The sequence below is a fragment of the Diceros bicornis genome, chromosome 19 (assembly GCF_020826845.1).
Source record: "Diceros bicornis minor isolate mBicDic1 chromosome 19, mDicBic1.mat.cur, whole genome shotgun sequence".
In the NCBI taxonomy this organism is placed as follows: domain Eukaryota; kingdom Metazoa; phylum Chordata; class Mammalia; order Perissodactyla; family Rhinocerotidae; genus Diceros; species Diceros bicornis.
The window spans coordinates 12461985-12485981 of NC_080758.1; the positions used below are offsets into that span (position 1 = coordinate 12461985).

At 53.4% G+C, this 23997-nt stretch overlaps 1 protein-coding gene across 1 annotated transcript in view; it reads left to right on the top strand.

The window, feature by feature from the left end:
- Positions 1-4747: 4747 nt before the first annotated feature.
- Positions 4748-23997, top strand: part of KCNB1 (potassium voltage-gated channel subfamily B member 1) — a 96114-nt gene continuing 76864 nt past the window's right edge. The window contains exon 1 of the mRNA XM_058562496.1: positions 4748-5448. Within this exon, the coding sequence (XP_058418479.1) occupies positions 4882-5448 (567 nt within the window). The 5' untranslated portion in view covers positions 4748-4881. The remainder of the gene's footprint in view (positions 5449-23997) is intronic.

A 23997-nucleotide genomic window follows, 5' to 3' on the forward strand; every position in this document is an offset into this window, starting at 1 on the left:
ATGATCGCAGGAGTCTCCTCGTGAAAGGCTGGGAGTCAGGGAGCAGGGCTGTAAGAGAGTTCTTTGCCAATTTTATTTCTGCATACCTTGCCCCCACCCCTATAATGGGACTGGACACCCCTGGGGTCAGAGATGTGTCTTACTCGTAAGTTTCTCATATGCCCTCCTGTAAGAGGATTTATTTATTCATTCAACAAATGAGTATTGAGCAGTCACTCTCTGTCTGGCATTGTGCTGGGCACTAGGGGAACAGTGTGGCAGACACTGATGGTTGCCTTCTCAACTTCCATCTCCAATTCTTCCTTGTTAGACTTCAATATTGTAAGGGCAGTAATGAACCAGCCCTAGGGGGTGAATCCCGTTCCCTTTACCAGTGATTAATCGAGGAGGGGCTGTGTGATCCATGGTAGGGAACTTGGCAGTGGGTGGGGAGATTATGAAAAAAAAGAGAAGAGAATTATTTTTGGCCACTTTGGCCGTCTCCTTCTTTCTGCCTTTGAATATGATTTTATGGAAACTGATGCCTAGAGTGATGGCAGCCATTTTGTGACTATAAGGCGACAAGCCTGGGACAAACAGCCAATATATCGAAGAAGGCAGAGCAAAAGGATGGAGGAAATCTGAGTCCTTAATAACGCAGTTGAGCTGCTGAATCAACTCTCAAACCACAATCCTCCTGAATTTTTATGTGAGATAACTAAATATCCTTATTCTTTAGGCCCCTATTAGTTTTCTACTACTTGAGATGAGCAAGACAGACCAGCTCCTGCCCTTGGGTAGCCTACAATTTACCAGATAACGAGAGCTAGCAATGAGTAGGTCCTTTCTATAATTCCTCTTAGTAACCTTAAAGAGCAAGCACTGTCCTTATTCCCATCCCCATTTTACAGAGAGAAAAATTGAGGCCCAGAAGGGTTAGACCACTTGCCCAAGGTCATTCTGCAAGTAAATATTGGCGCCAGTAATTCTGACTCCAGAACTCGCTCTCTGAGCCACTAGGCAACCCTGCTTTCCTGAAGACAGTGGCGCTGAATCCTTGTTGAGTAAATGAATGGACTAGTAGTAGCAACAGGACTGTTCGCTGAAAAGTGACAGAGCTGTTCCCACTATTCAGGATCCAGGTGTATCCAGATGTTCTTTATTTGAGTCTGGAGCTAGACTCTGCAGCAATCAGACCGTCCAGAGGGAAGAATCTGAACGACGCAGAGTATCTAGCACTAGCTGTGGCATTGCCCAGCTGTCCCCACCACCGTCATCCCAGTCCAGGCCCTATTACCTCTGGTCTGGACACTGCAGAGGCCTTGGCATGGGTCTTCCTGCTGCCGCTCTTTGTCCCCCAGCTCTCCAGAATGCACACAGCAGCGACATTTATCAACACATGGGGCTTCTCTGCTTAAAACTCTACCTTGGCTTCCCATCACGATGAGAAAAAACTCCAACTCATTCCTTAACCTTGAGCATAAAATTCCAGCAAGGCTCTGCCCGGCTTTGTCCTGTTCGCCTCCCTTCTCAGGCTCATCTTCACCTGAGGGCTTTTGTTCCTTCTGGTTCTGCTGCCTGTGCCTCCTTCCTCAGAACTTCACACAGCTCTCTTCTCCCTGTGCTCAGGTTCTCAGCTTAGATATATCACCTCCTCCAGGAAGCCTTCCCTGCCTGACCACCCTGTCTAAATTTGTTGATGCCTCTCTCAGGCATGCTCCACCACTTTCTCTTGTTTACTTTTCTTCATAACATTTGTCATAATCCAAATGACCCAGTTTATTTATTTACTTGTTTACGACCTGTATTCCCCACCAGAATATAACGCCATGAGCATAGGGACTGCCTGCTTTATTCTCACTGTTTCTCCAGTGTCTTGAGTAGTGCCTAGCACATAGTAGGTGCTCACTATTACTGGTTGAGAGTAGAGCATTTCCAGACTGGGAAATACCTTTGCCGTCTAGTAAATTAATCTAGGGCTTCTCAACCTTGGCACCATTGACATTCAGGGCTGGAGAATTCTTTATTGCGAGGCTCTGTCCTGTGCATTGGAGGGTGTTTAGCAGCATCACTGGCCTCTACCCACGAGATGATGGCACCTTGGACAGGGATCGTGGTGATGGAGGTGATGAGAAGTGAACAGATTAATCATATGTAATAATCTCATGTGCAACTCTGTGGAAATGAATCCCTTAATTTTAGAAATGAAGAAAGGGCCTAGAGAGGGCAAGGACTTTATATTGGGGCCCTGTGGCTTGTTCACAGTTTTTCTCTTCCAGAGCAGGGCTCACCGTGTATCCCCAGCACCTATTTACCTATCATGCAGCAAACATGTGTTTGGAAGAATAACCAAGTAAACGTGCGGCCCAAGTATGGCATCCTTAGGGAAGCCCGGCTCACCTCTCCAGGTTCTATATTCGTTGCTGGGGATTATTTGATGGATTCTGTCTCCCCCACTGGACAGGGAGCTCCAGGAGAAGACGGTTCCTTTACTGAGCCTGGCACAAGGCCTGGCACACAGGCAGCTCTCAATAACCAGCTGTCCGAGGTAACCTGAATGAATGAATCACCAGCTCACCCCACTCTTTCTTCCTCTCACCTTGCTTTTTTCTTCTTCTTAGCAGTTATCACTAGCGGCCACATTGCATATTTATTTGTTGATGTATTCATTGTCCACCTTCCTCCACTAGAATCCAGAATTCCGTTCTAGAATTAGATTTTAGAATCTAGAATGGAAGCTCATGAAAGCAAGGACTATTTAACATTGCAATCTGCCCCCACCCCCACCGCCTCTGCCCTTCTCCTTTGCTTCATTATGCCCCCAGCGCACATCACCGGCTGACATATTCTTTGACTTGCTCGTTTCGGTCTGTCTCCAGACAGCTCCACGAGGGCCGGACGTTTGTGTTTGCTTCACAGCTGTATCTCAGACGCTTGTCCTCGTGCCTTGCACACAGTAGGCGTTCAACCCACGTTGTTGACCCGCCGAAGGAAGGCCAGATTGCAAGGCAGGCAGAGGAGGCAGCCCGGGTGGGAAGGGCCGGACCGCCAGGCGCATCTTCCTCGCCTAAACCCCCAGCCCGCCCGCCCCCAGCCTCGCCAGCAAGCTGGGCCGGGCAGGCAGGAGTTAAGCCGCGCGCACGCTTCCGACCCGCAGGTGGCGCCGTCCTGCCTCGGTGCCGGACTCCGGGCGCTCCGAAGTGCGGGACAGAATCGCAGCGAGCGCGGAGCTGAAGCTCAGCCCCGACTTGTTGATCTCGCCCAGGCAGCCGCCACCGCCGCCGCGGGAGCAGGAGGAGGACGAGGTGGAGCAGGAGGAGCCGCGCGATCGCGGTCCTGCCACCCGCGCCCCCAGCGCCCGCCCGCGCCCCCAGCCTCGGAGAGCGCGCCCCGGCCCCGCCGCGCCTGCAGCCCCGGCGCGTCGCCTGCCCGGCCGGCGTAGGCCGGGCCCAGCCCGGCGCCGGGTCCGCGGCTGCCCGCGGGCGGGGGCGCCCGGGCGGCCGCGGCGATGCGCGGTCCCTGGCCCCGGGAGGCGGCCGCCCTGGGGGTGAGTGTTGGGGCGCGCGGCTCGCGGCGGGGGCGCAGGGGGACACGAGCAGGGGACTCGCCTGCTGCAACTCGGCCTGTTGGTCTACCCAGGCTCCGCGGCTCCAGGCTGGGGGGGCGGGCAAGGGCTGGGGCCTGGAGAGGCGCGCGATCTCCATTCCGGGGCGAGGGGAGAGGGCGTGAGCTTCGCACGCTGAGGGGCTCAGAAGAGCCCCCGAAATCACCAGTGCGCGGCGGGAGGAGGGCACGTTTTGAAAAGGCCAGAAAATTCAGCTCGTTTCCCCGCCTCCCACCTCCCCCACCCCTTCCCTTCCAAGCTCCGGGAAAGGCGCAGAACCCGGAGTTATAAAAAGCCATCGCAGGAGAGGAGCGAGGAGGAGGAGGAGGACGAGGAGGAGGGAGGAGAAGGGGGCGGGGAAGGAGCGAGGGGAGGACGGAGCAGGTGGATCCCCAGGACTCTGCGCCCCCCTCCTGCGGTGGGGTAGGGGGCGCAGTGAGAGGAGCGGGACCCCGCGCAGAGCTCGACTTTGCGTCTTCAGGGCTCACCTCATCGCCGGAGCGACCTCAAGAGATGCTCCCGTGGCTTGGGGAGAGGGGTCGCTCCAGGACAGCGGGGCTGTTGTGACCACCCCGTCTGATGTGACCTCTGACAGGTGGGCACCTGAAACCCCCAGGAATTCCCCCAAATTTTTAAGGTTTAGAAAAGGCAAACCCGCTGCCACCCCCCTTAGCCCTCAAACCTTAATTATCTCGGAGCGGGGGAAGGAAGAGATAAGAAATCTCTAAAAAAAAAAAAAGTTTTTTATGCAGCGCGCCTTTCTCCCCATTGCGGGGCCAGGTTAGGGATTCGACGGGGAGATCCAGAGAGAAGCGAGTTTCAGCACTCGACGGGGCGGACAGCGCCCCGGGCGGCTGGGTCGGGCCTGGGCCGCGGGAGCCCCGGGCGGGGCCTCCTGGGCCCCCGGGGAGCCTCTCGGGGGCTCTCTCCCCGCCCCGAAGGGCGGCCCCTCCCTCCAGCCATGGGGTGGGGCGGACTTCAGCACCTGCGGGAGGGACAGCACCCGGCCATTCTGCCCCCTGAGCCGCTTAAGCGCTGGGAAGGTCAAGGCCGGCGGGGGCCCCGGCGGAGAGGTGGGGAGGGGCCGCGCCCAACCCCCTGTTTGCTGACCCGCTTCCGCTTTCTGCCTCGCAGCCGTCGGGATGGAGGTGAGAAGACGGCCGTGACGCGCGCCGCGCGGCCCCTGCACCCCCAGCAGCCCACAGCGCTCCCTGCCCCCCTCCCCCGCGGCGGCCGGCCTTGCCGTCCAGTGACAGCGGCCTAGGGGGGCAGGGGGGGCGGGGGCGGCCGGACCAGCGATGCCGGCGGGCATGACGAAGCATGGCTCCCGCTCCACCAGCTCGCTGCCGCCCGAGCCCATGGAGATCGTGCGCAGCAAGGCGTGCTCGCGGCGCGTCCGCCTCAACGTCGGGGGCCTGGCGCACGAGGTGCTCTGGCGCACCCTGGACCGCCTGCCCCGCACGCGGCTGGGCAAGCTCCGCGACTGCAACACGCACGACTCGCTGCTCGAGGTGTGCGACGACTACAGCCTCGACGACAACGAGTACTTCTTCGACCGCCATCCGGGCGCCTTCACCTCCATCCTCAACTTCTACCGCACCGGGCGGCTGCACATGATGGAGGAGATGTGCGCGCTCAGCTTCAGCCAGGAGCTGGACTACTGGGGCATCGACGAGATCTACCTGGAGTCCTGCTGCCAGGCCCGCTACCACCAAAAGAAGGAGCAGATGAACGAGGAGCTGAAGCGGGAGGCTGAGACCCTGCGGGAGCGGGAGGGCGAGGAGTTCGATAACACGTGCTGCGCGGAGAAGAGGAAAAAGCTCTGGGACCTACTGGAGAAGCCCAATTCCTCGGTGGCTGCTAAGGTGAGGCTGGGGGCTGGGGGCTGCTGGGCTGTGGGGCTCTGCCTCTGTCTCCCGGTTGAGGACCACGGCTGGGGGACTCTGGCTTAGTTCCCAAATATGGAGACCGGAAAGGGAGAGGGGCTATGGCCGAGACCTCAGAGGTGAGGACCAACCCCTTCAGACTGTTCCTAAGCGGCATTGGTCACACCATCCTTTTATTATGCAATACTTTATACCCCAACTTTGTTGGAGAAAAGGATTTGCAGAGACATAAGAACCCACAGCAAGAGGATGCACACTGCAATTAAGAAAGAGAGCAGAGAGGGACAATAAAGCCTTGCTGGGGTGGGGCAAAGTTGAGTTTGGTCTGTTCTACGTCATGCTCCCTTGTGAAGTCCCAGACCCAGGCTGGAGGGGTCGCCCTGCGATTTTGTTACTTATCCCTATATCTATAACCCCACTTTGCCCCAAGAAGGGAGTGAAAGCAGCTTACAGACATGCTTGGAGGACGTTGAGATACAGGCAGTTTTAACACATACGTAAGAAAACTGAGGCGGAGGGGCTCTGAGGGGTGGGTGTGTGCATGATGCCTGCAGCTGGCCATGGGTGCTTGTGAGCGAACAGTCACCCTGGTTTGTTCTTTCTTTATTTATTTGGTGAGTTTATTCCAGGAAGGGTTGATGCAGCCTGTAAAGATGCTTTGGCTGTCAGAAGAGGATATAAATTTCAAAATAGGAGAGAAAAAATGAGACAATGTGAAAACTAAGGCAGCATAAGGAGGCAGGAATGAGGTTGATCCCATGAGGGAGCCAGGAGCCTCGTGTGCTGCTGGGGAAAGACAGAGGCTGTCAGGGGCTGAGAAAGACTTGGGTGGGGTCCGGGCCAGGACGGGAGGTCGTTGGTTGATGAGCAACTTCTCTGTGTTGGGCTGGGGTTCAGGGATGCCTCAGAGCGATGGGGGCCTGTCTTCACGTGGCCGACGTGCTGGGCGGCAGGAGTAACTGACAACACAATGTGTTCATCACTATAAGAGAGGCCATGCGGGGCCCCGGGGAGCCCAGAAAACAGAGGTGTTGATGTCGAAATCCAGGAAGACCGAGTTGGGAAAGACACGTTCTCTCTCTGAGATGGGGGCCAAAAATGGAGAGGGACAGGTAAATGTGTCCGTGGTGGAAGGAAAGGGGAGGAGGGAGTCTACGCACCCGCCATGGTGTGTTAGCTAGGGCTGCCTCCTGTCCAGCCTGGCCTCTGATTGAAGGATCCCCCCGGCCCCTCACTGGAGGCCCACCTGCAGGGCCGGGTCTGAAGGGTCCTTTCCCCAGATCTGGCCGCCCAAGGAGAGGCCTCTGAGAGTGGATGGGGCGGGGTGGAGGGGCTGGAGGGAGGGTGGAGGGAGACCCCCAGGTTTTCTTTCTTCCCTGTGGACCCTGAAGAGGACATAGAGATTCCTAGGCCTGGTTTCCTCTTCTGAGGCTGTGGGCTGCCTCTGGCCGTAATCCTGCCCCGGGTTCGTGTCTAGAAAACCTCCCTCTTACGACAGAGTCACTCGCCCTTAACCGGCTTAGGATCAACAGACTTATTTTGCTATTTCCAGGCCTGACACGGGTTCCTCACCTCCACATCCCATTTGGGCCGAGACATGACTCTCCATCCTTCCTGCCTGTGCCTAAAACATGACAGTGAGGGGGAGGGGAGGGTCACCCTTCCGAAGAAGCAGGTCCAGGGCTGTGTTTGGGTTGGCGCTGGCAGCAAGGCCGGGGAGCACAGGCTTGCAAAAGGTACTGTTTGGAAATAAACAGCCTCATTTCTCCCTCGGGTTAATCCGCTTACAGGGACAAGCTTCGTGACCTCTCCGTGATCCCAGGCTCAGGCTGCCAGCTCACATTCCCGGCAGATGGATGGTCTAGGATATTCTGCAGCCAGAGCTGAAATGGGGAGACAGGCAGGCAGGCTCGTTGGCCCTCGGTATAGAAATCCTGACTGCTGTTGATGAAATATCTACTGTGTATGAAGTATAACAACACAATTAGTCCTTATATCAATCAATGCTCTATTATTAACCCATCTTTCACAAATAGGGAAGCTCAGAGAGGTTAAGTAATTTGCATAAGGTAACACAGCAGGCAAACAGAAGTAGCCAGAAATTCAAACTTAAGTATAATTTTGAAGACCCTATTCTTTCCATCATGATTAAGTGCCACAGTCTTCCTGCTTCTGCTTTTGCCCCCTGCAATCCATTCCCTGCACAGCAGCCAGAGTGAGCTTTTCTAAACATAAATTGGATCACATTATTCATCTGCTTAAAATCCTCCAGACGTTTCCCATCATGCTCAGAATAAAATCCAAACCCTTCACCACGGCATACCAGACCCTACTGAATCCGGCCCCCATGACCTCTCTGGGCTCATCTCTTCTACTCTCCTCTGGTTCACCCAGCTTCAGCCCCCCGGCCTCCTTGCTGTTCCCACAACAGGTCAGGTTCTATGCCACCGCAGGACCTTTGCACTTGCTATTCCTGCTGCCTGGAATGCTCTTCCTCAGCTTGTCCCATGGCCGGCTGCTTCTCCTCATTCCTCATTTGAGCAGGTCCTTCTCCTCGGAGAGACCTTCCCCGAGCCTGTCTAAAACAGTCTCCCGCCCCTTCCTCTCCGTCGCATTGTGCAGTCTTTCCCGCATAAGCTTTAAGCGCCATCTGAAATTATATTTGCTTCCTCGTGTGTCTCTGTTTCTCTCCCACAAGAATGTGAGCATCAGGAGTGGTGTTCACTGCTCTGTTCCCAGCACCCCTTGTGGTGCCTGGCGCAGAGGAGCTGCGGATAACTCCATGCAGAATGAATGAATGGGCCAAGCCATCAGTCAGCCACTGTGTCTCAGGTCTGGGGATCAGTCCTCTCCTGCCTCACTGCCCACCTGCAACCCAGCTGCCTGTGCCCCTGGCCTCCTTGAGCCACGTGCACTTTGCCCACCCCACCCCCTAGCCCCCCAGCTTGGACGCTTTGCTTGTCCGAGCAGCGAGGCCTGCGGAAATCTCTCAGAGGCCACAGAATGAGAGGGTCAAATGGAGGACCACTTCTGGGTGGTTGTGAGACACAGAAATGGCCACGGCTCACACGTGTAAGAGCCAGGCAGACCCGGTTCCAGGCCGAGCTCTGCCACTTCCCCAGTTTCCGGCCTGAGGCACATTCTTCGCCTCCCCAGGCCCCAGCCTCCCACCTGGGCAATGTAGATAAGAAACTACAGGGCCATCATGAAATCATGGTCGTCACACTTTAGCACAGTGCCCAGCACATGGCATTACTGTTATGAATAATAAGGAGCAGAGGCCTGTCCCTGTGGCTGGGGGGCTGAGTGGCGGCAAACCCTTTCCTTCTGATGGCAGACCTGGGAGGCTGAGCTGACACTGTTAATAATTGATGGGATGTTCTGGCAACGCAGAGACAAGCCAAAGCACAGGCCCCAGCCTTCGCCGTCAGGGGAGTTAAAATCAAAATCCATTAGGCAGTGGCAGTGGGGTGGACTCTTGTTTGGAAGCTGGAGTCAGGCGCATCGGAGGGACAGGGCTGCGGTGCTGGGCCACCACTGGGTTTCCACGTCCTCGGAAAACTCTACAGGCTTGTCTCCAGAGGAGAGGGAGAACTCATTTGCCAGGCCAGGAGAGTCTGCACTCCCTGGGACAGTCTCAGGGTTAAAGACTGGAGATAATTTCCTCATTTCCAGAGTAGCTGCTGTTTGTTGTGCCCGGCACTGATTAGTGATGCTTTATATGCACAATCTCACTGAAATCCCTTCAAGAATCCCATCAGCTAGTCTGCCCATTTGGCTGCAAGTAATAGAGTAGAAAACTCAAAGTGGCTTTTATAAGGAGGAAGATGCATCATTTCACGTAACAGGAAGTTCCAAGGTAGCTGGTTTTGTGTTAATGGCCCCATGATGCCATCAGGATTCTAGACCGTAGATTCTTTCTGGAGGAGTCTTTCTGCTCCTCCAACTCCTGCGGGTGACCTGGTCCTCAGGCCTGATGCCTCACATCACAAGATGGCTACCCAGTTCCAGCCTTCAAATGTAGACACATGAGGTCCAACCAATGAGGAGAGGCCTTTCCTCCTATGTGCCACTTTTTTCCCAGAGAGACAAACCTTTCCCAGGAGCCCCCTAGCAGACTTCTTTTTAAATCCCATTGGCCAGGATCAGGTCACATGCTTATGCTCTAGCTGCAGGGAAGCGTGGGAAAGCAAGTGTCTGGCATTTTCAGATGAGGGAAGGAATGGGGTTGAGGAGTGGTGTTAATATTCTTTTACCAAGAGGAAACGGGGACTCAGAGGTGAAGTCACTTGCCAGAGCTCACACAGCTCAGTGCTCAGTAGATGTTTGTGGAAGGAATGAAAACGGCGGAGCCAGGGTTTGAACCCAGGTTGGTCTGCTTCCCAGGCCTGTATTTCCTAATCCTAGGACCTTGGGCAGATCATTCGCTCTCCTTGAGCTTCAGTGAGCTCATCTGCCGGTGGTGATAACATCAGTGTCCACCTCTCGGCGCTGTTTGATAATTCAATGAGATTTCAGATGTGACTGTAATTTGCATAGAAAGTACTTTATAAATGTGAATTATTATTATTATTACTATTATTATTGTTGTTATATGCAAGAGTGGGAGTATTCTTTATTTAGGGATATTGGTCAGTAGTTTACCCACCACAGATTTGATTAAGAATCATCTCCAGAGCCCAAAAGATGTGGTTCATTTCTTAGCTGCATCGCTCACCAGGAATACGGCCTTGGGCAAGTTCCTCCCCTTCTCGGGGTCTCAGTTTCTCCAACTAGGAAATAAGAGCTATAATGGAGACCCCCTTGCAGGGCCATCAGGAGATAATCTGCATAAAGAGCCTAACCCAGTGCCTGGTACCCGGTACCTGGTAAGCATCAGCAAGTGACAACGGTGAGTATTAGTGACGTCACTGAATTCCTCTATTCTAGCTACGCGCCTGCTTGGCAACGTCTCCTGTTATGGGGGTGTTGACTGTAGGATCGCTGCCTGCCCTCTTGGGATTTCGTGCCTCCAGTGTGGTGATGCCTCTGCTTCCTTGACCGGAGCCGGGGGATTCGTGTATTATTGTCAAGAAAAATGAGGGAAACCAACTCAGAGTCCGTGGGGCCCCTTCGGCGCTATGAGTCATCTGGCTGAGGCCCTTGCTGGCCCCAGGTCAGTCATCCAGGCTGCTTGTACGTATTCCTGGGAGGCACTATGCCAGAGATTCAGAATCTTGGCTGTGGGGTCACACAGACCTGGAATTGAGTCCCAGCCCTGACACTCCCTAGCTCTGGACTTTGGGCAAATCGCTTTACCTTCCATTGCTTCCGTTTCCTAACCTGTAAACGAGGATGACAACAAAAGCCACCTCCCAGGGTTGCCCGGAGGATTACGCGTGATAGCGCCTGTAAGGTGTTGAAGCCACGCTTCATAAATCCAGCATCCCCATTTGATATAGGGACACAGGGAGGATGCTTCAACGACTTGCCTGGGTCACACAACCATTTCCACGCCTTTCTGACAGCACTGTTATCCTCCTGGAGGCTCAGGGGTCTTTCCATTCTCCAGCATGCCTGACCAAGAGCATCCCTTGGCAGCTGGTCTGTCAGGAGACTGAAAGTCTGTGCTAGGCTAGAGAATGTGAAAATGCTTAGGAAGGAAACGTGCTCGCCAAATGAGCAGTTTGGCGAAAGCTTAATTAACTGAAAGGGGACATGCATGCATTAAGCACCAACTCCATACCCAGTGTTCTGTGTACTTCCTCTCCTTGATAGCGCCATGGATGGCAGCCCTGATTTTAGAGCTGGATCGCCCAAGTTCAAAGTTTGGCTCCTCTACTCACTAACCGTGTGATTTGGGGCGAACTACTGCACCTCCCTGTGCCCCAGTTCCTTCAGTCATAAACTGGAGGCACAGCAGTGCCTGCCCCTTTGAACTGCCACCAGGATTAGATGAGTCGATGCAGGCAAAGCACTTCGCATAGGGTTTGGCATGTAGAAAGCCCTCCATAACTGTTAGGGTTTTTTCGTTCTTCATTGTCATTGTCTCATTTAATCCTCCTGACAATCCTGCCAGATAAATAGCTCCTTTTCAAAAAATTGTCATTCTTATAAAATGATACCTGAGCGTTGTAAGGTGAGGCTGCGTAACTTCCTCAACGTCACACGAGCAGGTGGGGCAGAGCAGGGCCCCGACCCTGACAGAGGAGCGGCGGCGGTGTGCCACCGCACCCTCTCCGCTCTCACGCTGTCAAGGCGGCTAACCCAACTCCCAGCAGCCGGTACCTGCAGTGCTTCGCCTGGAAGCTTCCTCTGGCCCGCGGAGCCCAGCAAAGACAGAGAGCTGATGGCCCACCCAAAGCAGCTCACACTGCTGACTGATGGGAGAAGGTGCGTCAACACCGCACCCCTCGCCCCTGGATGGGGATGTAGCTCGGAGGTGCATGGTCTACACCGGCCCCCAGAGTTCCTCAGCAGGACTAAGCCCCAGGTGCCCACAGTGGTTCCTGGCTTGATAATGCACCCTGCTTGGCCTCTTCCCCCTCTCTTTCTCACGGCCCCTCTCCTCCACTCGTGTTTTCTGGGATCACTTCCCACATGAGCCTCTTGTACTCAGGTCTTTGCCATAGGGTCTGATTCCGGGGGAACCAGCCAAAGACCTCAGAAACCTTAATCATAGTGTCCTGGTGTTGTGTTATGCGCTAAGAAAGCATCTTACAAGCAAACCCCTGTCGGGGATCGTATTAAAAGAAGAAATTCCAGAGCTGGCTGGGCTCAGTCAGCCTCATCTCCATCTCCTGGAGAAAATAAAGACAAAAGGTGTGGCAGCACACACTTTCCGAGTGCTTACGGTGTGCCTGGCGTGCGACAAGGGGCATCAAATGCACCGCCGTACCTGATCCCCACAGTCACCCTGGGGGGGAGGGGTAATTATCATCATCTCACAGCCGTGGAAACTGAAGCTGAGAGAGGTGAAGCGGCTGGCCCAGGGTCACACAGCGAACGGGAGGACTCCCTGCCTGCGAGCCCATGGGTTGGCCGCGGTGCTGTGAGAATGACCTTCAGGAAGTGAACGACCCTCAGGAGGTGAGAAGCGAGCTCCAGGCTGCCATCCGCAGCTTTCCCTTGTCACACTGGGGGACCTGAGGCGCTGTGAGGTGAGAGATGTGTTCAGCGTCCCCCACCTGACTTGGGAGCGCTCCTGGCTCCTGGTCCATAATGACCTGGCCCCCAAAGGCTGCTGGATGGGACTAGTGGAGACACAGGGCTAGCAGCGAGCATTATGTTAACATAATTGAATAGATAAGGCCCTGCCTTCTCCCTGAGGTGGGGAGTCTCGATTTGGGCGCCTCTGGTAGAGGGGGGCACAACCAGGGGAGACCAGGGACCGGAGGAACACTCCAGCCCCCAAACTGAAGGCGGGTGGGGTGGGAGCCAGGATTCACGTGTTAATATAGAGGGCACCAATTCTCCTTAAAATGTTTCCCTGGTGACGTAACTAACGAGACGTAATGGTACCCGCTGGGACATCTTCTTACAGGCCCACAGGGGCCTGGGTTCAAACCCCCCTCCACCACTTCCTGGCTGCCTGAGCTCCTGAGGCGCCTCACCTCTGTGAGACCGGGAAGTGGGCGTAACAAACAGGGCATACCTCCCAGAGCTGCCATGCCCAGCCCTGAGCTTTGAACAACACCCATGCCCAGGCCCCGCAACTGAAACACAACCCCTGGGTGATTTTTTAAAATTTGTGGTAAAACACGCATAACATAAAATTTACCAAGCTAACCATTTTTATGTGTATTGTTTAGTAGTGTTAGTATATTCATATCGTTGTGCAACCAATCTCCCGAACTTTTTCATCTTGCAAACCTGAAACTCTATGCCTATTAAACACTAACTCTCCATTCCCCGCCCCCAAGACCCTGGCAACCACCCTTCTACTTTCTGTCTCTATGAATCTGGCTACTGTAGGTACAGGATTTGTCTTTCTGTGACTGACGTATTTCACTTAGCATAATCTCATCAAGGTTCCTCCATGTTGTAGCATGTGTCAGAATTTCCTTCCTTCTTAACGCTAAATAATATTCCATTGTATGGATACACTACATTTTGTTTATCCATTCACCTGTCGAGGGACACTGGGGTTGCTTCCACCTTTTGGCTATTGTGAATAATACTGCTATGAACATGGGTGTATAGATATCTGAGACCCTGCCTTCAATTCTTTTGGGTATATATCCAGAAGTGGAATTGCTGGCACGTAGTAATTCATTTTTTAATTTTTTGAGGAACTGCCATACTGTTTTCCATAGTGGCCGCACCATTTTACTTTCCCACCGACAGTGCACAAGGGTTCCAATTTGTCCACATCCTCACCAGCACTGTTATATTCTGATTTGTTTTTTGGGTGTGTGTGTGAGGGAGATCAGCCCTGAGGTAACGTCCGATGCCAATCCTCCTCTTTTTGCTGAGGAAGACTGGCCCTGGGCTAACATCCGTGCCCATCTTCCTCCACTTTATATGGGACGCCGCCACAGCATGGCCTGACAAGCACTGCGTCAGTGCGCGCGTGGGATCCGAACCTCCGAACCTCGGGCCGCTGTAGCGGAGCGCGTGAACTTAACGGCTACACCACCGGGCCGGCCCCTGGTTTGCTTTTTTTTAATAGCAGTCATCCAAATGGGTGTGAAGTGGTATCTCCTTGTGGTTTTGATTTTCATTTCCCTAATGATTGGTGATGTTAAGCATCTTTTCATGTACTTGTTGACCATCTGTATATCTTCTTTGGAGCAACGTCAAGTCAAGCAATAGGCCCATTTTCTAATTGCATTGTTTGGTTTTTATTATTGAGTTTTGAGTTCGTTATATATTCTGGATATCAGAATATATGAAGATATATGATTATATATCAGATATGTGATTTCAAATATTTTCCCCCATTCCATAGGTTGTCTTTTCACTCTATTGTGTCCTTTGATGCACGGAAGTTTTTAATTTGGATGAAGTCCAATTAGCCTATTTTTTCTTTTTTTGCCTGTGCTTTTGGTGTCATATGCAAGAAATGGTTGGTAAATCCAATGTCACGAAGCTTTCCCCCATGTTTTCTTCTAAGGGTTTTATACTTTTGGTTCTTACATTTAGGTCTTTGCTCCATTTTGAGCTAATTTTTGTACGTGGTGTGAGGTAAGGGACCAACTTCATTCTGCACGTGGACATCCAGTTTTGCAGCACCGTTTGCTGCCCTGGGTGACACTGACTCGCAGGGAGGGCCGGGAAGCCCAGTCACTGAGGAGGGCCCTGGGGTGGGGGGCAGGGGCCCTAACACGCACAGAGCCCTGTGCACAGGGCTGGGCACTCGGGTCGGCTGCTATTACGATCGTTGGCTGGGATAATGGACAGTCCCGACACACCTGCGTGGCTCCACCATTCCCCTTCCACTCAGGGGAGCTCCGTGGGATGCAAGTGAGAGAGAGTGAAACACAGGTGTGAGGGACACGTGTCCAGAATGTGAGCACTACTCACCACCCCACTGCTGCCTCCCTGACCTAGGCCACCATCCCCTCCAGCCGGGACCATTGCAGGAGCCCCCTTCCGTCTGCTGCTTCCACCCTCTGCCCCCATGGTCTGTCCTCTGAGTGCAGCCAGAGGGAGCCTCTGTAAGTCAGACCACCTCACTCCTCTGCTCAAAATCCTCCCCTGGCTCCCGCCTCACTCAGAGAAAAAGCCGAAGTCCTCACCACCCCCTACAGGGCCTAGGATCTGGCATCTTTCCCCTCTCCCCCCAACACCCTTCCAACCTCATCCCTACCACTCTCCCCCTCCATCACTCTGATCCACCCACAGTGGCCTCTTTGCTGTTCATCAGACACACCAGGCACTCTCCCACCTCAGGGCCTTTGCACATGCTGTTCTTCCACCTGGCACAGTCATCCTGCAGACATCCCCAAGACCACTGCCCACATTGTTCAGGTCTCAGCTCAAACGTCATCTTCTCAGCGAGGCAGTCCCCTCCACCCTGTATAAAATAGCACCCCCAGCACTCTCCATTCCCCTCTCCTGCTTTATTTTCCTTCACCTGATGTAACATATAATTACTTCATCATGCAATTACTTTTTCTCTCCCCCACTTGGATACAAGCTTCAAAGGGCAAGGTGTTTTTCTCTTTTGTTCACTATTGTATCCCCAGTGCCTAGAACAGCACCTGCCATAGAGTAGGCACTCAATAAATGTTCGTCGAATGAATGAATGATGTTATCCTAGAGATAAGTGAGAATACGTACTAAATGATGAGAAAAGGAATTTGTTTACAAACCTTGGGACTTTCGTTATTATTACTAACACATTTCTAAAAGTCTGACTCTCATCTGCTTCTGCCACGCTCGGGATACAGAGCGCCTCTGGTTTCTCAGCCAGAGCCCGGTTTCTCAACCTCAGCACTATTCACAGTGAGGAAGGATAAGTCCTGTTGTGGGCCGTCCTGTGCACTGTAGGATGTTTAGCAGCCTCCCTGGCCTCCACCCACTAGATGCTACCTGGAGAGTGGGCATTGGAGAAACGGAGGACAAGCAGCCGCCAGGAGGATGTTGCAATATTCTAGGCAAGAGAAGACGGCGGCTTGGAAGGTGGTGGCAGGGGAGTCAGTGAGAAGTGGCTGGATTTGGGATATATATGGGATGTGGGGCCAGTTCCCGGGCAGCCACAAACCCTCAGCCCCCACCAGATGCCCAGTCAGTGTGATGGGTCTTGGGCCCTGGCCATTTTCTAGCTGTGGCTCAGTTTCCCCATCTGTAAAATGGGCCCTCCCTCATAAAGAAGTGATGAGGATTAGATGAGGTGATGTGGTAAATAACAACAAGCACAGAACGCCCACAGGATCAGTAGCAGCTGTTACTATTTTGATCGGTTGTGTTCATTCATTCAGCGAGATGTATTGAGTACCTACTGTATGCTGAGCACTGGGCTGGGTGCTGGGGACACAGCAGAGACAGAACAAAGATCCCAGTCCTGGTGGCACTGATATTCCAGCAGGGGAGAGAGTGAGACCACTCAGGCAACAAACAATACAGACACTGCTTGGAGCATGGCCACTGTGACAAAGAGATCACGCGACGGGCAGGGAAGCATGAACGCTAGCTGGATATTTGATGTCATTGAGGAATCGATGCTATTTTTTAGGTGTGATAATGCTATTGTGATTATGTTTAAAAATCTTTATCTTTTAGATATGCATATTGAAATATTTATGGATGAAATGACAAGATCAAATACATATGTAATGTTTTGGTTGGTGAGAGGTGCCGTGAAGAAAGGTCGGCAGGGAAGGGGGAGGGAGTGCTCAGGTGGGGGGTTAACCAGGGTGGTCAGGAAAGGCCTCACCCAGAAGGTGCCCATTAAGTGGAGACCTGCAGGAAGGGAGAGAGGGAGCCATGTGGACTGTTGGGGGAGAGTGTTCCTAGCGGAGAAAACAGCATGTGCTAAGGCCCTGGGGCAGGAGCGTGTCTGGGGCAGTCAAGGAACAGCTAGGAGGCCAGTAGGGCTGGAGCAGAGTGAGCCAGCAGAGGAGTTAGGGAGATAAGATCAGAGAGGTGACTTTGTCTGTCACTGTTGGACTTGGGCCTTTCCTCTGAGCCCCTGAGCCTCCATGCTGGCCTCTCTCTGCTCCAGCCTTCCCCCTCCAGTCCATCCTCTGCAGGGAACCAGAGCCGTCTTTCTCAAGTGTAATCTGTTCATGTTAATCGTCCCTTTCCAAAACCCCTTCCCTGGTTCCTGCTGCCCCCAGAATAAAGTCCAGACTCCTCAGCTGGACCTTCAAGACCCTAGCCAACCTCTCCACCCTCCTCTCCTCCCATCTGCTCTCCGTGGTGCCCTCTGCTCCCACCACACCCACTTTTCTGCGTTTCCCCGAATGCTCCGTCCTTCCCTAGTCCTGCTCCACACCTTTGCCCAAGCCGATTCCTCTGCCCGGCAGCCCCTTCTTCCTCTTGTCTGCCTACGGCCTCTCTCCCCCGCCTCCAAGGCCCAGCCTCTCCCTCCCTGCACCACCCACAGCCCTTCAGGCAGCACTGACTGCTCCTTCCTCTACGCTCCGGAAGCCTGATGTTCACACCTTCCTCGCACGCAACACTGTGAAAACTAGCTTATGCGTTGTTCTGTGGATGCCAGGCCTGGCCCACAGAGAGACAGGGAGGCTTAAGAGAGGAGGCTCTGCAGCCCGACTGCCTGGGTTCAAATCCCAGCTCAGTCACTTTTGAGCTGTGTGCCCTTAAGTGAATGACCTAACTTCTCTGGTCAGTTTCCTGATCCATAATTTGGGGACCCTCACAACACCCAAGGTTGTCGTGATAATTCTACAGGAAGCACTCAGAGCAGTGCCCGGCGCTCAGCAAGTGTCCTGTACAAGTTAACTATTATTGTTATTATTGCAGTTAAATGTTAGTAAACGTTTGTTGAATGAATGAATAAGCAAACTTGCATGATCTTGTGATGACTGATTGGAGGGGTCTCCCTTACAAGGCAAGGGTTTCCCCGGTATATCCCCATCTCCTCCTACCTTCCCTGTCTCTAGCTGCCCACTACCACCCCCACACTTCCTCGGCCAGGAGGAAGTGACCTCTTGCCTTCCATTCACAGCGCGGAGACACGATGAAATTAGACCCTTGAGGTTCCCTCTGCACCCTGGCTGCTCCCTTTTTGCTCTGCGGCAAGGCTGGCCTCCGCCATAACTGCCCACCGTGGCCTGGCAGGCAGACACCGTCTTTGAGAGAATAATGTTACGTCTGCCAAACCCACACCATCACTCACATCCTCCAGGTAATGGACCTGGAACCAAATAGCTGCTAAAAATAGACCATCGTATTTCACTATTTGCCACCGAGGGCGCATCCCTGAGTCTTTGCAAGGCCCGTGCGATCCTTGGGGTGGTTCGCCTTGGCCAGCTCTGCCTCTTAGAGTCCTTGTGGCCCCAACTGTACCAGAGAGGCAGCCCAGGATTGCCCTGCCAGCGGCCGGTGAGAAGCAAAAGGAAAGGGGGGTATGAACCAACCTTCCAACTGCCTGTCATGTCTGGAATTCCCACTGTCTCTGAATGGATCAATTTTCTTTTATCTCCTATGCCGTGGAGATGTCGACACATATTTTATTGTTCCTTGAAATACTGACGGCAGTTTGATTCAGTCATTCCTCCCTATTCCCAAGACAATCCTTTTGGTTTCAAAGTTAGCCTCCTTTCTAGGTTTCTCTGGTCCTTGTAACTTTATGTGGGTGTATGTGCATGTTTTGAGGTCCTGCTTCAATGCCACCTGTTGTGCATGTGACAAAAATTTATTGCGTCTTACTATACGCCAGGTACCATGCTGGGTGCTTGAGAAGCCCTTGTGTATCTGTTAGGATTCTTTTGGTTGCAGGTGAAAAAAAGGAGCTCAAGTGGAATTAAGCAAAAAATGTCATTGAAAAGTCCTGGGTTAGGTAGGGCTTCAGGCAGGGCTGGATCCAGGGGCTTAAATATGACATCAAGACATGGTTTCCAATCTCTCTAAGCTCTCTTCTTCTCTGTGTGGGCTTCTCAGCAGGCTGTACCAACATGGCTGGAAAGATAGCCTGCAGCAACTCCAGGTTTCCATCCTGGGGAAAAAGCAAGTCTCTTTCCCAATAGTTCCAGCAAAATCCCGGGGCTGATTTTCATTGGCCCATCCCTGAGCCAATCACTTAGCTGGATCTGGGTCAACAGCTAGAGCTGGGATGAGACTGAGAATGGGCAAGAGATGGTTCCCCAAAGAAAAACTGAAGTAGTGTTACCAAGAAAGGGGAGCATAAATGTAAGCTGGCAAAATAATCCACAGCCATCAAGGAGCTTATAGCCTACTGGAGGGAGATAGGCATTAAACAAAAAATTAAATGAAAGAATAATCGCACGGCGTAATATGTATGCTGTGAAGGAGAGACACCAGGGGTTTTGACAAAGAATAACAGGGCAGGGTCAAAGAGCCTCTCAGCGTAGGCAGCTGTTTCTGAGAACTTGAACTTGATTTGTCTCCTTCCTGAGCTGCAGAAGTGATCTTTCTTCTACAGGTTCTCTCTTCCTACCTCCCCTGCACCACGTAGCATGCTCTCTCTTGTATTCTATTTTCTTCTGAACTTGTTTTTCTCCCCCACTAAAGCAGGATGTGCTCAAAGATCAGGACTGTCTTGTATTCATTGCTGTGTTCCAGGGCAGGGTGGGCTGCCTGTTGTGTAAATAAAGTTTTATTGGAACACCTGCCGCATTTATTTGCCTATTATCTAAGGCTGCTTTTGGTAACAACAGCATTTACAGGAAAAGTTTGCCCACGTGTGTTCTAAAGTGGCCTCAGGGCCTGATGCAGAGGCGGGGCTCTGTCAGAGGGGATTTGTTGGGGGGTGGGAGGGAGGGATGGCACAAGCTAGCTGTGGGACCTGGAGCAAATCGCTTAACCTCTCTGGGCCTCTGACGCCATATCTCGCAAAGCCAACTGCCCTTCTCATCCTTTAGGTCTCGGCTCATGTGTCAGCTCTTCAGAAAGGCCCTCCTTGACGTTGAACAACCAGTTTGGACCTGGTGGCATTTACGCTTTTTCCGTGATACAATGTCTCTCTGATTTATTTTGAGATTCAGCCCACTGGAGCGGGCGTCCCTCCCTCCTCTTCCCCAGTGTTCTCCCTCCTCTCATATGCCATCACCCCGAAAGAACTCTGGTTTGGAACTCTGGAGGCCTGGGTTCATAACCCAACACCGCCACATCTGAGCTATGAGATCCTGGGCAGACCCTTCATCTCCCTGGGCCTCAGTTTCCGAAGCTGAAAAATGGGTGTGCTGACTTTGCCAAGCAGGAAAGACAGGTGTGCTCACCTGTGCCAGAGGGGCCAGCTGTGCGGGCCAAGCACAGAGGCTGCGTTCATGCTGTTGGTTTTCCTTCTCCCTTCCTTTTCTTAAGAGGGAGAGAGGAAAGTGAGTCTACCCCAAACTTCTCTAGTCCGGCCTCTGATGACACCTTGCCTGCTGGAACTCTTTGTGCAGTGACCGTGCCAAGGAGTGGCTGGAGGGGAGGGGGCCTAGACACTCCCCCAACCCTTTCCCCGGGCTCCTTCACACCCCCATCCTTTGATATGGGGGCATGGAGCTTCCTCCATCTTACAGGAAGCTCTATGCAAATATAGCCCAAGGCAAGTCCCCTAGTCCCCCTCTCCTCCCTCCAGGTTGCTGCCCCCAAACTCCCCACCCCTGTATAAAAATTTTAGACCCTTGCTGGCCTCGTGACTGAGAGAATAGGCCAATCCAAAGAGGTGGTTTTCCAGACAGATTAGGAGAAGCCCGGTGTTGGGGGGGGGGGTGGATGCCCCTAATTACTGAGTGATCCACTGGAGGGCCAGCTACAGAATCTGTGGGGATGCAGTGCAAAATGAAAATGCAGCCCCCTTGTTCAAAAATTCACGAGAATTTCAAGATGGTGACAGCGGAGCATTAAACCAAGCATGGGGTCCTTCTAATCACAGAGCTGTGCACAACTGCGTGCGTTGCAGCCCCACGAAGCCGGCCCTGCCCACTGGGGAGAATGACTTAGAAGTCCTTATGGATGGGGAGTAAAAGGCCCCTCAGTCCCGGAGAGTCTGTCAAGGAAAAAGTGCCTCCTGGAGCTCCCTGCCAGGGACATGGAAGCCAGAGCGGGGACCTCAATCAAACTCAGGTGCCTGCGGGGCCAGGGAGGTCGTGTTAACAAGTGGAGCAGTCAGCTGGAGAACTGCAGTGGGGCAAGTCCAATCAGGAAGCCAGGTAACACTCAGCCTGGTGTCAAGGAGGCAGCAGGGAGTGGTGGGGACTGCGGTGACTTGGAGCTGACAATCCTGTATAAGGAGGCAGCTGCTATTCAGCTCCAGGCTGGGTTCTGGGCCCAGCCAGAAATTTTAATTTTCATGTGAGATATTCCAATTTTTCAATGTTGGCAAATAATTTTTAAAAATTAAAAACAGTTGAATAGGCCAAACACAATACGTCTGGGGACCACATGCAGCCTCTGGGGTTCCACTTTTTGACCCTTGCAGCGTAGAGCCTTCAGATGGCTAGAAATGGGAGGGGGGATCATTTCTTGCCTCTGAGGCCCCCCACCTGGAAGGGGGGAGAAGGAAGTGGGTAAAGCTTGGGTGACAGATGCAACAGGTCCCCCCTCCCCTCTCCTACTCCTGGCATCAAGCACAGCAAGGGGTGGCAAGTGTTTGTTGAATGAATGACTGTCCCACCCAGCTGGGACTTGGTTCCAAAACCCTAGGCAGCTCATCCCTGGTGGATGCCAACACAAGTCAGAGAAATTCAGGGGTGAATCCTAAACTTATTAGCTAATAGGACCCAACGTCCCCATACCCAACCTCCAATGAGAGCGGGAAGAAAAAGCTGCTGTGGTGGTTAGAAAAAGCACTGGATATTGAGTCAGCAACGGGACTGGCTCTGAGCCTCAGGTTCCTCATCTGTAAAATGGGGATAATAAACCCCCAGGGTGGTCCAGGGGACTGAGTGAGGTAAAGCAGGTAAAGTGCTCAGCAGAGTGCCTGACGTGCAACCAACGTGAGCCGGTAAATTCCTATTGTCGTTTTCATCCTCCTCCTCCTCCTCCGGGCATTTGGCTTATCTCCAGGGGCTGGCGGCCTGGGGAAGAGTTTTCTGTGTAGAATTAAACTGTATCCTGTGGCGTAATGTCAGCTCTCAGCATGCAGGCTGGAAAGCTTGGGCCTTCGGGAGTTTTCGGTGGAGACTGGGGTGCCGGGGACTGGAATGCTGGCGTTCAGGGTTGGAACTCTGCTGCTCGGCGTGGCCGCCGTGGAGCACCGCCGCTCAAGGTGCGGCCGCGGAGGTCCAGGTCGGGAGGCTGCGATCCGCAGGCAGATCCTCGGATCCCTCACCGGACGCCCGGAGCGCAGGGCCAGAGCGTCTGGACTCGCGGTGGAGACCCCAGCGGGCAGGGTGGGAGCGCCGGCGTCCGGGCTGGAACTCGTGTGCGGAGGCGGAATTCTGAGCTTCAAGGTGGGGACACGGCGCTGGGTCACGATCGCAATCCCGGCGGGCGCGGCCAGGGCGCCGGTGTTTGGGGCTGGAACTCTTGTTCCCGGCTTGTTGCTTTGTGGGTCTCGTCCCCTACGTGTGTCATTAACCCACCCTCCTGGCAGCAGTTCCTGAAGAAATGCGAAGCACGGAAGGTCCCCAAACCTCCATTTAGCCAGCGGGGTGCCCCTTTCTCGTGCTGTTCTCACGCCGTCTGCTCAGGCCGTGCCGGTAGAAGTGACATGATGCTCAGGGAGGCCAAAGACCCTTGAGGCCGTAGTCAGCCCTGCCTACATCCACTTCTTCTTGCTGGCTGAGCCCCAGCGGGCCGGGGAAGCAGCCCTGCCGCCCCCAGGGGCGCCTGGGTGACCTCATGGCCCCATTCTCCAGAGAAAGGCAAACGCTCAGTGGAGGGTGGGAACAGAGCGCCAGGGGCCTGTGGCCCCACAGCCCGGGAGGTGTGGCCGGCAGCGACAGGCGAGGAAGTGCAACAGTGTGCCGGTCACTGCAGTCACCGCAGATGCACTGCTGGTGCCAGCTGGACGGGAGCGTCACTGATGGTGGGGGGAGAGGGGCTAAGAAGTCGTCTTTAAACTCTACTTTCAATGGTCAATATAACGGGACTCAGCGGAGGGGGTTTGGTGGGGACAATTGCTGGGTCACAGCCCCTAGTGAATGGTTGTAGCACACCCTCCTCGCGACCTCCACGCTCCACTCCTGTACCTTCCTTTATTTTTTCTTAGCCCTTTTCACCACCTCGTATGTTATATGTGCATCTGGCTATTGTCCATCTCGTCTCACTATGTTATAGGCTCCATCAGAGAGGGACGTGGTCAGGTTTTCCGTCTATCTTCCCGGTGCTAACACTGTGCCCAGCATATAGTAGTTACTAAGTAAATACTTGTTGAATGAATGAATGAATGAATGAACAAATGACTGTTGCCCCTTCAGATATAGTCTTAGAGGGTTTTCCAAGCTCTCAAATCATCCCATGCAGAGCCCACTTTCCATCTCATCCCCTCTTATCTGTACAGTTTTGGGTGGGGGTCAGGTGACACGGCAGTAGGGAGGGGCATTAGCCCCGCCATGGCATCTCATTGCTCTCAGGATAACTTCCCAGATCCTTATCCGGCCACTAAGGGCCTGTAGGAACCACCACCCGCTTTCACATTGCACACACATCATATGGTTCCTATCTCCTTTCTCAGATCCTCAGGACACTATTCTGGGTCTCATCTCAGGGCCTTTGCACATGCTGTGCTGACAAGAACAACCTTGTAGCCCCTACCCTGGCCCCTTTGGCCTCCTTAACTCACCCTTTATGACTCGGCTTAAACACCCTTCCTTTGACTTCTTAAACTTGATGTCATTCTAGGCTCCATGATGGGCCTTGGTATTTCTTCCAAGAATGTATCATTAGGCCGCCTTGGTCACTGCTTTTGGATTCCAAAGTTCATCACTGTGGGGATGATCTTCCCTGAACTGGAGGTTCCCTATGAGG